This window comes from Plecotus auritus, assembly GCF_963455305.1.
Source record: "Plecotus auritus genome assembly, chromosome: X".
Classification (NCBI taxonomy): Eukaryota; Metazoa; Chordata; class Mammalia; order Chiroptera; family Vespertilionidae; genus Plecotus; species Plecotus auritus.
The window spans coordinates 103,988,304-104,004,544 of record NC_137784.1 but is presented as its reverse complement, the minus strand read 5'-3'; the positions used below and the strand labels follow the sequence as shown (position 1 = coordinate 104,004,544).

General features: G+C 37.6%; 1 protein-coding gene across 1 annotated transcript in view; it reads left to right on the top strand.

Annotated features, from left to right (window-relative positions):
* Positions 1 to 16,241, top strand: part of TENM1 (teneurin transmembrane protein 1) — a 1,003,294-nt gene that overhangs the window by 404,966 nt on the left and 582,087 nt on the right. The window contains exons 5-6 of the mRNA XM_080653537.1: positions 7,141 to 7,401; positions 9,233 to 9,289. Coding sequence (XP_080509663.1) covers positions 7,141 to 7,401; positions 9,233 to 9,289 — 318 coding nt within the window. The remainder of the gene's footprint in view (positions 1 to 7,140; positions 7,402 to 9,232; positions 9,290 to 16,241) is intronic.

Below are 16,241 nucleotides of genomic sequence, written 5' to 3'. Positions count from 1 at the left end.
GAGGGGGAGATTAGACTGCAGGAAGCTTAGTTATTTTCTTTAAGTCTTCTGATAACTACAGGCTCCAGTTTTGCATGTGGGAGCACTCCATCTCTCACCCCTGTGCTGATGAGTCCTCAGTAGAAAAATAAAGCCCAGGTCTGGGTGGTGCCTTTATTACTTTGTTGTCATTTTGACCTTTAAATAGGCTCTCTGTGGAACTTGCCAAAGGACAGGACATAGTCCTGTTAACTCAATGCCTAGTTCAGTACTGTGCATTTGATAAAGCTTTTGCACAAAGTAAAAGAAGTGGAAATTAAAATGGGCTCATTTTCTAAGACTGTGAGAAATCAAAGAAGTCTATTTTATTTTGTTTTCTTGACTTAAAATTGAGTGGGTGTTCAGTGGAGCTATGTTTAAGTAAGCTCACATGAACTTTCTTGTTTGACAATTTGATATCATTTGCTTTTCAAAGCCACCAAATTGAGAAATACAAATGGTACCCAGTAGTGAAAAGCATTTGTGTCCTATCTGGTGTTGCTCATTTCTTTTGTATTTGCTGCTTAAGGCTGCAACAATCCATTGCATTTTCCCTGGAGCCAATAATGAATTATTAGTGGATCAGTAATATTTTTAATTGTGTGAATTTTATTCATTATACTATAAAGTACTCTTTGCAATAGCCATGTTTATATAATTTTATGTTTGATGAATAGCTATTTACTCAGTTGCTTTTTTACATTATATATATTATATACTCTATCAATAATCTCACAATTCACAATATATGCGAGGCTGTATCAGTACTTTATTATAGCAAGACTTATACCCATGACCCAAGATCTTACTTAGCTAACATATATGATTATCCTTCACAATTGGAGTGTGAATAGCACTTTGATTCATAAAAAATGCTAATTTTTTCCCATTTGAAAATTTTAATCTTTTCACATTTTGCCATAACAAGCTCATGTTATAATTACAGAATTTTAGAATATGATAATTATTTAGAGATTTATTTCAAGTTGGACCTAAGCATATTTAAAATGAGGAAACTGAGGCCCCAAAATGTTAAGTCACTTATTAAAAACCACATGGTTAATTAATAACATCTGCTTTTGCATATAATCAATCCATAGGGTTCTATGAGTCACAGTACTTAAAGCTAAGAATTGTATTGTATCCCCTTTCCCTCTTCCTTATTTTTGAAATGGACTACACTTAGAAGTTATTTCCAAAATCAATCAAGTCATGGCTAAAATTAATCATGGCTTTTGACTTCCAATTATTTATTTGCAGTGTGATGCCTTAAAGCTCCCTTTCTAGAGAAAGTGTGGATGGGTTCAATTTTGTTGTTGTTGTGAAGCCTCACCTAAGGATATTTTTCCATTGATTTTTTAGAGAGTGGAAGGTACAGGGAGAGGAGAGAGAGAGAGGGAGAGAGAGAGAGAGAAAGAGAGAGAGAGAGAGAGAGAGAGAGAGAGAGAGAGAGAGAGAGAGAGAGACTTTGATGTGAGAGAGAGACACATTGATTGGTTGCCTTCCACTTGGGCTCACCAGGTCTGGAGATCGAGCCTGCAACCGAGGCACATGCCCTTGGCTGGAATCAAACCCAGGACACTTCAGTCTGCAGTCTGATGCTCTATCCACTGAGCTAAAGTGGGTAGGACTGGATGGGTTCAATTTTAAGAAAATTAAAGTCTTGAGTTTATCAGAAACTCAGAAATGAAGTTTTCAGAAAAACATTGATATGGATGATCCTTGTTACTTTCCCTTTTAAGTTTTTTCATAACTGGCTTCTCTAGGATGAACACCTGCAGATCAATCTGTAGATTCAGAGAGAACACACAGTAGTTCATTTTATTCAGCACTTCATTTTATTTTTTAAAAAATTATTAATTTATTAGCATCAATAGAGGGCTAAATTGATCCTATGTGCCAGATCCACTCAATTTAGTCTCATGATCCCCAACTATAGAATGTTAACTGCTCAAATCTCCTCAGTGATGTTTCATCCTTACTTTTGCCTTAAATTTGGCTTTCAACTGTTATGTTCCTAGGAAGAATATGTTCTCTGGAGGATCACCGTGCATCAGTTAGCCTTGATTACCTCATGGCTTAGTTACACGCAAGATAACATTTTGACTACCTTTTTGTTCATGTTATATGTACTTTCTTCTGCTAGGAGGAAAAGAACAGGGCCTCTTGCTAGCTTTGAGACCCTTGGCTTCACCTATGAAATTTGTCTGATTCTTCAGTTTCCTCACTGTCTTACTATCTGGTGGTGTATAATCTACTAAAAATTTATAGGGGTATAAATAAAGTACAATAAACCACATATACTTAAAATGTACCGTATGACAAACTTTGGCATGTATACACATGTTAAACTATTGCTACAATCAAGATAACAGTCATTGATCATCCAAAAAGTTTCCTTTTACCCTTTGTTCTCCATTTTTCCTTCACTCTCTTCCTCAGGCAACCACTGATCTACTTTCTGTCACTATAAATTCGTTTGCATTTTCTAGACTTTTACTTAAATGGAAGCATACAGTATATAGCCATTCTATCTGTCTTCTTTCATTTAGCATAATTATTTTAAGGGCCATGTGTCTAACTATATATCATTAAATCATTCATATTTAGGACTGAATAGTATTCCATTTTGTGGGTATCCCACAGGTATATCCTTTCAGCTACTCATAGACACTTGGGTTGTTTCTGCTTTTTGACTGTTATGAATAAAGCTTATGAGCAACCTTGTACAGATTTCTGTGTAGACAGATGTTTTCTTTCCTTTGAGATAAATGTGCAGGAGTGCATTGCTCTCCTGTTAAGTACAGCTTCACCTTTTTGGGAACCTGCTGTTTTCCAAAGTGGTTGTACCTTTTTATTTTCTTACCAGCAGAGTATATAGTTGCTCTACATCCATGTCAACACTTGGTGTGGTCAGAATATTTTAAGCCATTCTGATAGGGCTGTAGTAGTATCTCATTGGGTTTTAGTTTGTATTTTCCTGATAACAAGTGATATTGAGCATCTTTTAATTTGCTTATTGGCCATTCCTCTATATTTTCATGTGAAGTGTCTCTTCAAATCTTTTGCCCATTTTAAAAATTGGATTTCATCTCTATTAATTTGCTCAGATTTTCTCTTACAAGGTTGGAAAGTAGGTAGGTTTTCCTTAAAATAAAAATTAAATACATGTCTGTAGGGTCCCAAATACATCATTCACTTGGCAACATCTATATCTGTTTTATTTCTGAACTGTAGTTTCTTATGGTACTAGTATACCCATTTAAATAATAGATATCCTAAGATTGTACTTACATTTCTCTTGTGGCTAGCTTTTTGGTAAGAATAGATCTATAGTAAATCCAACTGAACTTTTATCTTCTCTAGGGAATATATAATATTTTAGGTAACAAGGTTATATTTATAAAGCTAAAAACAACCACTTAAGGTGCATTGTAAGTGCTTTCTAGAAAAATGCATCCTATGGGAATTTTGAACAGCACCAAGACTTTTGTGTATTTAAGGAAATAATTTACAATGGTAACACTGATTTCAAGAAAGGGAAGTAAGGCAGTTCAACGAACATCATTTACTGTAAATAACTGAAACCTTTTATTTCTTTCCTTCTTTGTTTTCTAACTATATATTGGCAAGGAAGTATACTTTTATCTGACTGTTTAATTAGGTAATATGTGGTTTAGTCTTTGCATTCAAATAAAAATATAGTTCCAATACATATCTTATGAAATTTTTGATCATGTTACACTAGATTTTCTTAGAAGGGAACAAATCCATGTTCAAATTATTTGAATGGGAATAAAATCTCTTTAACAAAGAGGGTTGCATCTGCATCTGTTAACCTTCTTTAATCTTATCTAGTATTTTAATATATGGAATGACAAATTGGCTGTGTATTTTTATTTGCTCATCCTTTTCCAATGAATGTCTTTACTATGGCTCAGATGCTTATATTAAAATCTTTGCAAAGTCACATCTCAAATGCCATTGTATGAGTGAAAATAAATGCAAGTCTGTGCTTTTGAAAGTGAATTTCCTAATTAGTGCCCTGAATCTGTGGAAAATAAATGGGAAGCCATCACAGCAGTTCAGCTTGAATGTCTTATTTCTTATGTCTCCATATAGAATTAGAACTGGTTGCTGCAAAATCTTTGGTGATGCCACATAGGTTGTTCTTTCTCTTTTTCTTCCCTTTTCCTGGCAGCCACTGACTTCAGAGAAGTCAGTAGGGAAATAGTTTTCAAAGTGTGGTCCCTGGACCAGTAGCATAGGCCTTGCCTAGGAACTTGTTAGAAATGTAGAATCTTCAGCCCTCCTCCAGACCTGTTGAATCAGAAATTGAAAAGGGAGGTGTGCATAGCAATCTGTGTTTAACAAGCCTTCCAGGTGATTCTGAATTATGCTGCAGTTTGGGAACCTCTGTTCTAGGGGAATGAAAGGAGTTGTGAATGCAGGCTTATGTAAAACTCCTTTCCTATAGCTACAAGCTTGCAGGTTCATTATCAGTTTGCTGTAGCAACAACTGCACAGTAGGACTGGACAATGAAACATTGTGAAATTCAGAGGCATGAATATTAACTGATCACAATATTCTTGATCACTAAGATTTGTGTTGGGTAAAATGGAATTTTACCTTTAGTTTTATATCGAGGAGAAATACACTTTCATAAAGTTTTGTGGCCCCTAGCCAGTTTGGCTCAGTGGATAAAGTGTTGGCCTGTGGACTGAAGGGTCCCGGGGTTTGATTCTGGTTAGGGCACATGCCCAGGTTGTGGGCTCGATCCCTAGTGTGGGGCATGCAGGGGGCAGCCGATGATCAATGATTCTCTCTCATCATTGATGTTTCTTTCTCTCTCTACCTCTCCCTTCCTCTCTGAAATCAATATATATATATATATATATATATATATATATATATATATATATATATATATATATCTTAAATAATAAAAGCCTAATATGCTAAGTGTCTGGTCATCTGGTTGTCCATTCAACCAATCAAAGTGTAATATGCTAATGATATGCTAAGGTTGCTCAACCACTCGCTATGACATGCACTGACCACCAGGGAGCAGATGCCACGACCGGTAGGTTAGCTTGCTGCTGGGGTTCGGCTGATCAGGACTGAGCGAGACAGGCCAGACACACCCTGGAGCCCTCCCGTGGTCCCTCCCCAGCTGGCCAACCTCCTGCGTCCCTCCCTGGCCCTGATCATGCACCGGTGGGGTCCCTCGGGCTGGCTTGTGCCCTCTGGCAATCCAGGACCTCTCAGGGGATGTCGGAGAGCCAGTTTCAGACCGATCCTGCTCAACGCAGGAGCTGCCCGCTGGTGGTCAGTGCACTTCCACAGGGCTCACGGCTGGCGAGTGCAGCAGCAGTTGGACATCCTTCGAGGGATCCTGGATTGCGAGAGGGTGCAGGCTGCGCTGCGGGGACCCACCCCAGTGCACGAATTTTGTGCACCAAGCCTCTAATATACATATATATAAAGTTTTGTGCTTGACAAGTGGAAACCATGCCTGTTTTTTTGAACATCACTCCTCTTGAATTTAGACAAATTTTTGTAGAAAAGTATAATTACTCTTAAAGACATTCATCACAGAAATTATAAGTAACATTCTCAGCAGTGACTTATAACCCTGAAAGAATTAATTATAATTGAATTTTCCTAATACATTATAGTAGCTTTATTTGCCTACAATCACTATTTCACAGAGCACAGTGCTTGGCACCTAATGGCTATTAAGTAAGCATTAACAGGGAGAAATTAGAGGACATCTGTAATAGTCAACAATTAAAAAAGAGATTTGATTTGTTAAACCCTTGTTTGGCAATTATATGTCACAAAAATAGCTATTTAAAAGTATGTTCATATTCTGTACTCTTCATTTTAGAATATGGCCTGTCTAAATTTTAGCACTTTCTATATTCAGAGACTTAAATTCATTTTAGGGTTTGCATCTTATTGATATGTGCCAAGGATTAGATGCACTCAGTTAAATTTCTTCTTGGCCAAATGACATACCCTGTTTCCGATGTCAGTCTGAGAAAATCCTATACAGTGTACAACATCCCCCGGATTACCTTATCTAAGTGTTACATGGACATTTCAGATGATATGTCTTGGCATGTGGTCATTTTTCATTAACTTATTAGGGACTGTTAAAGCATCTTTTCTCCTTTTTGACACCTTGCCATAACTGAATGCAAAATTGACTGTAAGACTAAATGCCTAATAGTCATACAATAAGTTGGTGGACTTTCATTGGTGTCTAGCAGAAACCATGCCCAGATGGGTGTTTAGCAAAAAGGGCTCTGTCACTATCTCACGTGGGCTATATCTACACTCTGGACTTTATTTTCCTCAACCATAAAATGGGGTGATTAGTGGCAGTATTTCTAACATCCTAAACATTTTATGATTTTAAGATTTGGTGGGAAAGGGGATAAAATCCAAACTATGAAGCACTGCTGAGGTACAGTTTACAATTATGTTTTTGTTGAAATAATGAATGAAACAGAATAATTAGCATAAAGTAGGCCTCAAACTCTTTGGAGATAATGCAAAATAATGATATTAAGTACTTATAATTTTAGAGATTAGACTAATGTATTTTAGGAAAAATACTTTAGGAAAGTATATCTAAACTTAGTATTTTTTTTCTTCAGAGTTTTCACATTGAATTATTTATTTTTAACTCTAAGGTATATGACATGCTTAGAAAAGCTGATAATTTTAATAGTTTTAGCCTAACTGTACTCTATAGATCATATATATTTTTCCTGGAAGGGAAATATCTTTTAAAGGATAGCTTTCTACACTTTATACTCCTCTGCACTCACTTATTTCATTACATTTTGTGCAACCTAAAATTGTAGCTATAAAGCTATTTTGGGCATGCTTTTTCCAGAACCTTGTACAAATCAACAGGAGCATAATTCTAAGCTACAGAAGTGCAAGATAAGCACAGAATGTAGCTACCATAAATAAAATGGCCAGAATTCTAATTTTGCAAAAACATACAATTACTAGCAATAGGCGAGGGGGACATGAGGACAAAAAGAATTTTATCAGGTATTGTTTCATAATGCTAAACTTTTTCTCTGAACTTTGTTTCTCTATAGAGATAGAATTCTGTGAAACTCCTCGCACTCTCTGTACTGGCTACCAGACCGACATGCACAGTGTCTCTCAGCATGGCTACCAGCTTGAGATGGGATCTGATGTGGACACAGAGACAGAAGGCGCTGCCTCACCTGACCATGCACTGAGGATGTGGATAAGGGGGATGAAATCAGAGCACAGTTCCTGTTTGTCCAGCCGGGCCAACTCTGCATTGTCCTTGACTGACACTGACCATGAAAGGAAGTCTGATGGGGACAATGGTAATAGAATTTTCTATATTGTTTAAGTAAAAACCGAGAGAATGTAGTTTTTAGCCTTAAAGTTGTTTTCCTTCTCTTTGTCTGCCTGTTTTTTATTTAATATGCAGAATGGAAATGCAAGTTAACAGGGTCACATGGACAAGGAACATCCCTAAGGATCTGGCACACAGGCACATTTATTTTATAACGATAAACAAAATACTTTTTCTTTCTGGTGATCCCCCAAGGGAAATAATCTCATGTAATCAGTGATATGTCTTATTTATTACTCACATTTTATTTTCAAGTGCAATACTAATGGTATTCATTGTAGAAAGCACGCATTGCCTGTATGTTGGCTTTATATCAGTATATGAACAATGAGATGAACAGTTGTATAACAACCATATTCTGGATGTGCTTTCTATTTGATTCAGATTAACATATCGAGTGTAAAGACAGATTCAAATTAATCAAGTTAGACTGAAATTATTTTTTAAAAAAGAAGGTAAATTAGCATTACTTATTTGCTAGACAATGAGTAATAACAGTAGTGTCATTAAATTGTAATTATATGTTATTTTCTTACAACTTTTAGAAATGGAAAAGTTTTTTTTCTTTGATTTGTTGGGAAGAGGTTGATTTATTTTATTTCTGCTCTCTGTCTTTACCAAAGAACAAAATCCTTTAGTAAAAAACACATTAATGCTTATTAAACACATTAGTCTATTGTCTTCCTCATTCTGTTTGTCTGAATTTGATAGGTCCCCATCACCATGACCACAAGGCTTGGTGTGATAGCAATGGCTAATTAGTGTTTTCCCAGGTGGGAGATAGGTAGCCAAAATCCCTGTATGTACAGATTTTTCTATTCTGTCCTTCTTATACCCTTTTGCCCATAGAGAACACTGGCCACAGGGTATAATTTGGAATGACCATTTGCCCACTAGTTAGAGTATCATTTCCTACATAACAGGCCATAACATTTTGTAATATCATCAACTATCCTTGGGGTCTTGATTTTCTTAGTTTATTTTCTTGTTTTTGTTAATCCTCACCTGAAGATATTTTTTTCCATTGATGTTTAGAGAGGGTGGAAGGAAGGGGGAGAGACAGAGAGAACAATGTGAGAGAGACACATCAATTGGTTGCCTCCCGCATGTGCCCTGACTGGGGCCCAGGATCGAGCCTGCCACCAAGGTACATACCCTTGACTGGGATTGAACCTGGGATCCATCAGTCCCAGGGCAGATGCTCTATCCACTGAGCCCTCCAGCCAGGCTTCTTAGTTTATTTTCATGTCTATATGTAGGTATTGTTGACTTGTGTCAAGAGTACAGGAAGTAAAGTATGGAAATGAGAAGGAAACATATTTGATGTATGTATGTATATCCATGTAAGTAAAAGAGCATTAGGATGTAAGTTAGGAGACTTTGGAATGGTTCCTATACTTTCTGGGCTTCAACTGTCAAACAAAATTTAGTAACCAAATTTATGGGAAATGAGGTTGTGAATGATCTCCTTATTGCCAAGCCTTCTCATTCTGCTTCATCTCACTCCTGACATCTGAAGTTATAGCCAGTTCACTGGGTTGAAACATTAAAATATTCCTGCCAGACCCTAAGTATGGGGTTTGGATTTTGGGTGATGAAACTATTCTGGAAATAGATAATAGTGATGGTTGTACAACTCCGTGAAACTATTAAAAACGACTGAATTGTATACTTAAAGAAGGTATGGGAATCATATTTCATTGAATCTCTTAATTAAAAAATAGTATAGATATAAGGGTTAAAGTTTTAGGAATCACAAATGACTTGGACAAGGATTAATAAAATATTTCATATTACAGGTTTCAAATTCTCTCCTGTTTGTTGTGACATGGAGGCTCAAACTGGATCTACACAAGGCAAGTTTCCCCAAGATTTGACCACCGATTATTTTTATCTCATCCCACCCCTGATACCCACCCCACAAAGTGGACTCCTACCCCTCTGACAAACACCACACTGACCTGGCTAAGCTGTCAGAGATTAATTCCTTGGCAGCTTACTGGTTTGTTTTTCTCTGGAAAACTTCATTTCTGTATATTGGTGATAAAAATGAGATGAGGAGGTGTTAGGGAGAAAGAAAAGCAAGATTTAAGGTGGGAGAGGGAAGCATAGATTTAGCATGGGGGCAGAAATTCAAATCAGGTTGCTTTGGGTTTGGCCTCATGATTTCCTATGTTATCTACAACTTGTTACAGAACTCTAGCCATGAATTTATTATAGTTCCAATACTGTCATAACTTTAAAGTGCTTCCTACCAAATGGCCTTGGTCTTTTCCTTCAGCTGTTTCGGCTTGGCTTTACAATCACACTATCTATATCTATGTCATTAATTATAAATAGTGCCTTCAAATGAAAGATGTCCCTTTATCTTTGCCTTCATTATGCTTATTGAGTTTTGCCCTTTTGCATAGGGATACTGAAAACAATATTTATAAATGACTTTGATAAAAATCAATACTTTGGGGAGATCCTCACATCTGACCACAGGGCAGAGTTTCACATTGGTAGGAGGCTGGGGGAAAGGGATCAGGGGAATATCTATTGTAATCAGCTTTATCTAAAGGTACATTATCTCCCTCCTCCCCCCACATGAGAACTGCTCATCTTCGTAAGCCACTATACTTTGTTAATGTGTCATCTCTCTTAGATGTGTTAAGGACTTTCAGGAATATTTGGGGCTATTCAGTTTTATTTGGCCTTTAGTCTAATCAACCATCTACCTTGATCATTAACTATTTCTACTGAGACAGGGTTGGAAGACTTAGGAGTAAAGGACATGCATTCTTTCCCTTGCAGGTTTATTTTCTTTATGGTTTATTTTCAGACCTGGATAGGGTAGCACGAAATTGGGCTGGGCTACCAAGGTAAACCTATGATCCAGTCTGCTAAAAACTAATCCTTAACTGCAAGCTTCTGTTGGTCCAATGTGCACCTCCAAGAATGACTTCAATTTAGAGAGACAGTAGAGCATAGTTAGTAAAAGTTTGCACTGTGGAGCCAGGCAACCTAGGTTTAAATCCCAGCTGTGTAATCTTGGGAAAGTTATATAAAGTTTCTGTGCCTGAATTTCATCATCTGTTACATAACAATAATTGTATCTGCCTCTAGGATTTTGTGAAACTTGGATGAACCAATGTATATAAAGGTTTAGAATACTACTTGCAACATATAAATACAATATGAATGTTCACTGATATTTTTGATCAGCACTTTACAATTTCCAAACATACTTTTAATGTTTTCATCTCATTTCATCCTCATGACCATGCTGTGAAATCAATTATATTGTTAGCTATAGTATACATAGGAGGAAGAGTTAAAATAGCAATTCAGATGCCAGTTACCTAAATGCAGTTACTTTCCAAATAGCCATTTTTTTCTCCCTTGGATTACATCTATACTAATAAATGGGTAATATGTTAGACTGGACATCTTCCAGACAAAGACACGGTAGCAAGGGCCAAGGCAGAGGCGGATAGGGGTGATCAGGCCAGCAGGGGAGAGCAGTCAAGGGGTGATCAGGCCAGCAGGGGAGAGCAGTTAGGGGGCTATCAGGCTGGCAGGGGGGAGCAGTTAGGGGGTGATCAGGCTGGCAGTGAGGAGCAGTTAGGGGGCAATCAGGCCACAGGCAGAGATGGATAGGGGCGATCAAGCAAGCAGGCAGGCAGGGGAGTGGTTAGGAGCCAGCGGTCCCAGGTTGTGAGAGGGATGTCCAACGTCAGACATCCCCCGAGGGGTCCTGGATTGTAGAGGGTGCAGGCCGGGCTGAAGGATTCCCCTCCGCCCCCCGACCCCGTGCATGTATTTCATTCATCAGGCCTCTAGTATGAATATAAGACTTGAACTTGAACAACTTTTCTCTGCTGAGTTACAGCTCTGTAATGTTACTCTGACTCCTGCTACTAATTTTCAATAAGCAGCATAAAATTTGGAATCTTATTTATGACCTATAGTAAGATTTCTTTAATTTGGATTTCATAAAATTTCAATCAGTGATAAGCAGACATGACCTGCTTTCAACATTTTCATAGATTCTTGCAGAGGAGCTTGGAGTTGAAATGAGAGTGTAAATGGTTCTTCTGAAAGCATGTTAATTTGAGGAAATAAGTTATTTTCAATGAATTGAACTTGATGTTTGTGTGGAAATGTAGCTATTTATTTCCCATCGATCTCATCCATTCATGAAAGCAGGCCTATCTATTACATTAATTTTAGTTTATAGATGCTATATTTGAAAAGAGTGAAACAGCTTGAAAATTTTAGTGTTTATACATTTCATTGCTGAGACTCCATGCCACCCCATCCCTGTGCCTCAGTACTGTTAGTGACATTTTATTTTGTTTCTATCTACCTATACATTTTGATTTTCAGATTATTGATGAGGCAGTGCTCACAATACCACGGACCAGCTTAGGATGATTTAAGCTTCACTCCTGTGGGAGCAAAGTGAAGATAGGGGAAATTGTTAATTTGGGTGAATTGTTCAACTAAGAGATTCAAAGATGGGATTTCAAAGACACTTTCAGTTCTCTCCATCCAGGAGATTATGATATGGATTTTCTACTTCCATTCCCAAAATTTCGTCTATGAAGGACTTCTTTCTTTCATTTCATTAATTAGCCAAGCCTTTCAAAATACTCATTTTTTCCCATTTTCATAAACTTCTGAGTTCCTATAATTCAATTTAAGTCTCTGACATGCTATAACTTATGAAGAATTAAAATAAATAGCCTTTCATTTCAGCACCAAAAGCACAGGGAAGGGAGAGAGCACCAGGGAGCAGAGGGCATCTGGAGTTCCTGGCTTTCACAAGGGAATCAACACTTAGGAACTTTGTTTCCATTCCTTCACATCTGTCCTAAGTAAACATTTTGTTGTCTATTGATGGTTAATGGTCTATTAGGAAAAGTGCAGATGTACTGAAGCTACCTCCATCCTGAGGCCTGTGAGCAGGAATCTTTGATATCAGTCATAATGCTTTTTTTTATTTTAACCCCTTCCCCCTCTCATTTCACCTTACTTCCAATGTTACTATTAATTATAGTCTAACTAGAGGCCCGGCACACAAAATTCGTGCCTGGGTACGGTCCCTAGGCCTGGCCTGTGATCAGGGCCATCTTCCCCAGCTGCGTGCAGCCAGCCCCACCCACCCCTAAATTCCCATTTGCCATCAGGTGATTGGTGCCTGATGGTTGGGGGAAGGGGCTGAGAGGTCAGCTGTTCCCACCCACTTGCTGGCCCTGCCCCCATAGCAGGTGGCCATCAGGTGATTGGAGCCTGCCGGCTGGGGAAAGGGACCAAGAGGTGGTCAGTGCACCTCATAGTGACTGGTCCAGTGGTCATTCTGGTTGTTCTGCTGTTAGGGTCAATTTGCATATTACCCTTTTATTATATAGGATACTTGAGTTGTGTGTTTTGTGTCCTCATAAGAGTTTTTGATAAATACTAGACAGCAAGCTATGGGAAGGTAGGGTCTGATCTACTCACTGCTTTAGCTTCAGTACTTGGTCACTGGATCTGGAGCACAGTGGGCACTACTTAAATGAGAAATGTGCACTACTCTGAGGGGAAACATTAAAACTAAAAGATAAGATATTTTTGTAGCTCTTCTCTGATCTTCCAAGGGCAGAAACGGGTCAAACCTCTGGTCATCTAACTGCAACTCTGCCTCTGATAGGTGATCCAATGGATGTTTCTTAGAAGGATTTGAAAGTCCTATCTGAGCATACACCTCAGTGACTAGAGTATTCTTTAATAATCACATTTGACTATATATTAGACTGGTGAGAAAAAAACAACACTGTATCAGCAGCTAAATTTAAATAATCAATTTCCAAGAATGCATTTTTCACATATTGCCTAAATGAAACAGTTGTATTATAAAAAGTGAAAATTAAATTGCTTATTAAAAAGCTAAATGTAGGGAACTATTTAAGAAAAAGTATTTGTAATCTTTAACTAATAAAGGATAATTTACAAAGAAATTATTAATAACTATATCTTCTGGATAATGATATTTCTGTGCAAATAGTATTTATTGATGACCTACCCTTAACCAGGCTCTATATTGGAGCTAGATGTATAAAAGATGACCAGAACAGTAACCAGCCTCAAGGAAATTATAGGCTAGTGGGAGAGAGTGATGCCCTATTAGTTAGGATTCTTTATTATTGTTATTACAGGTAACAGAAATCAACTTGAGTTAGCTTAAACAAAAACAGCAATAACAAATTTATTTAAAGGAAATGAGAATGCTTCCCAGGACCACAAGAGTGTGGCTAGACTATAAGAAGGTACAGATTAGAAAAATTGCCCAGACTTTGTCTCTTGCTTTTGAATTCATTTCCTTCAGTCCTTTGTCTGCAGGTTGACTTTCTCTAAATCTCCATCCCCAAGATAGGCATAAAACCTCATAAAGTCCCCCAGTATATATTTCTTTTATTTAGGAAAGAAGTTGAGATTAAATGGATATTTTTTCAGTGACATTTCTAAATTCTAAAGAGACAGAATTATTTTTCCATCTTGAGACATCTTGAGTTAGGTGTCTATCACTGGTCCCATCAGCTATAACCAAGGTCAGTAATACAAATGTTGCTTTCTGGATAGCCACCCATTGGTGTTTTGGAATAGTTCTTAATGCGGGGCAAAGTTGAGTGGGCATCTCTACCCAAAGAAATCTACTAGAGAGGATAAAGAGCTGATATTAATACAATTCAGTTAGTACCATGATAAAGATATGTGCAGCTCACTATGAGAGCACAAGGAATGTGAAACTATTTATTAAAGTAAAAATGGTCATAATAGTGCAGTCTAAATAAGCAATGGTCTCTGTACAGTGAGTGGTAAAGAATAGGGACTGTGGTATAAGATAGACAAGTTTGTGCTCTGGTTCTGCCACTTACCTACTGTGTGTCCTTGGGCAGGTACCTAAGGCTCTCAGTTTCCTTGTCTATCAAATGCAGACATTACTATTTCAGATATTTTCATGTGTGATGATTGAAAGAGAAAATGGATATGTACTTCCACATTGTGTCTACTATATATTAAATAGTCAGTAAATGTAGTTGTGGTTGTTATCTATCACTGAGCAAGAATTTATTATGTATATGTTATGGGATAGGTGCTACAAGGTGAAGTCTCTCTTATCAAGGCTTCTGAAGCATCTGGTGTCCCAGGAAACTTTCTAGACTAGCAGAGTCGGTTCAACTCTCTCCTTATTTCCAACTGTATAAAATTCCTTGCATTTGTCTTAGGTTAAATAATACATCATTTCAATAACCATCTATCTTGTTCTGCTAAGTATAGAAGACTGTGAGAGGAAATTCAATGAAGCACTTCAGACTTGGCTGAGGGTTAACTTGTACTAGTGTATTTCCTATTGCCATTGGAGTAACCCCTAAGGTAGAGCTGCTGTTTCAACTACCCAGAATCCCTGTTGATTTCTATGATTGTTGAGCTGCTCAGGAACTTACTAGTAACAGGTAAGCAATTATCTGCTGCAATCCCACAATAGCCAAAACATCCACTAGTACTGCTCCTCTTTGCTTCTGTACTTTATACCACAGAAACCTGGTAATATACCTTGTGTTACCAATAAACACCATACCATCACAGCCATGCATATGTTGTTCTCAGACCCTAAACTGCTTCATTGGAACAGCCGGAGTTGTGAAGAAAAAAATAGCTAGTCTAACACCTGGGTTTCTTGAATGACTTGTAATAGTTATACCCAAATGTGGAGTTAGTCCTTCTGATATTTGACCATGTGGAGCCATTCATGTGTATTTAATGGAGAGAATTTGTTTATTTTACATTTATTTCCTTTGCTTTTTTGTTTTCCCCTGGTAGTGTAAGCTATACAGGACACTTCCATAGCAGTGATAACAGTTCCTCAGGAACCATCTGAATGTCGAAGGAAGTGTATGAAACAATGCAATGACTTGGTAATAGCTTCAGCAGGAGCCCTGCCATAGAACTGACATCCTAATGGCTCTATTGGACCCATTAGGCATCTATAAGACAGTGCAGTTGACTTTGTGATGGCTTCTTTGGAGATGTTACACGATCAGAGAACTGTGTAAGTCACTGGGATTACTTTACGTGTGGGTGAGACACTTCTGTGGTGACTGTGATCCATCCGCTTACAATTGAAAACAATTTTGATGATACTGAAATTCAAACCATTATAAAGTTAGATATAACAAGCTCCTATTTTTTATTAGTAGTTAATTTTAACTAGTGTTTTTTTAGTATGAAGTGATATCAGCCGATGGTTTATTTTTTTCTTTATTGATTAAGGTATTACATATGTGTCCTTATCTCCCCTTGACCCCCCACCTTCTGGTGTCTGTGTCCATTGGTTAGGCATGCATACAAGTCCTTTGGTTGATCTCTCCCCCTTACCCCCACCCTCTCTGACCTTCCTCTGAGGTTTAATTGTCTGATCAATGCTTCTCTGTCTCTGGATCTGTTTTTGTTCATCAGTTTATGTTGTTCATTATATTCCACAAATGAGTGAGATCATGTGATATTTATCTTTCTCTGACTGGCTTATTTCACTTAGCATAATGCTCTCCAGTTGTTTATTTTTATTTATTAAATTGATTGGGGTAACATGGGTCAACATGAACATATAGGTTTCATGTATGGGTTTCTATGTTATAAGATCTGTATATTGTACCATGTGCCTACCACCCAAAATCAAATCTCCTCTTGTCACCTTATATTAGGAACCCCTTCTGCCCCCACCCCTTTCCTCTGGCAATCACTACTCTGCTGTTTGTGTTCATAAGTTTCAGTTTTATATCC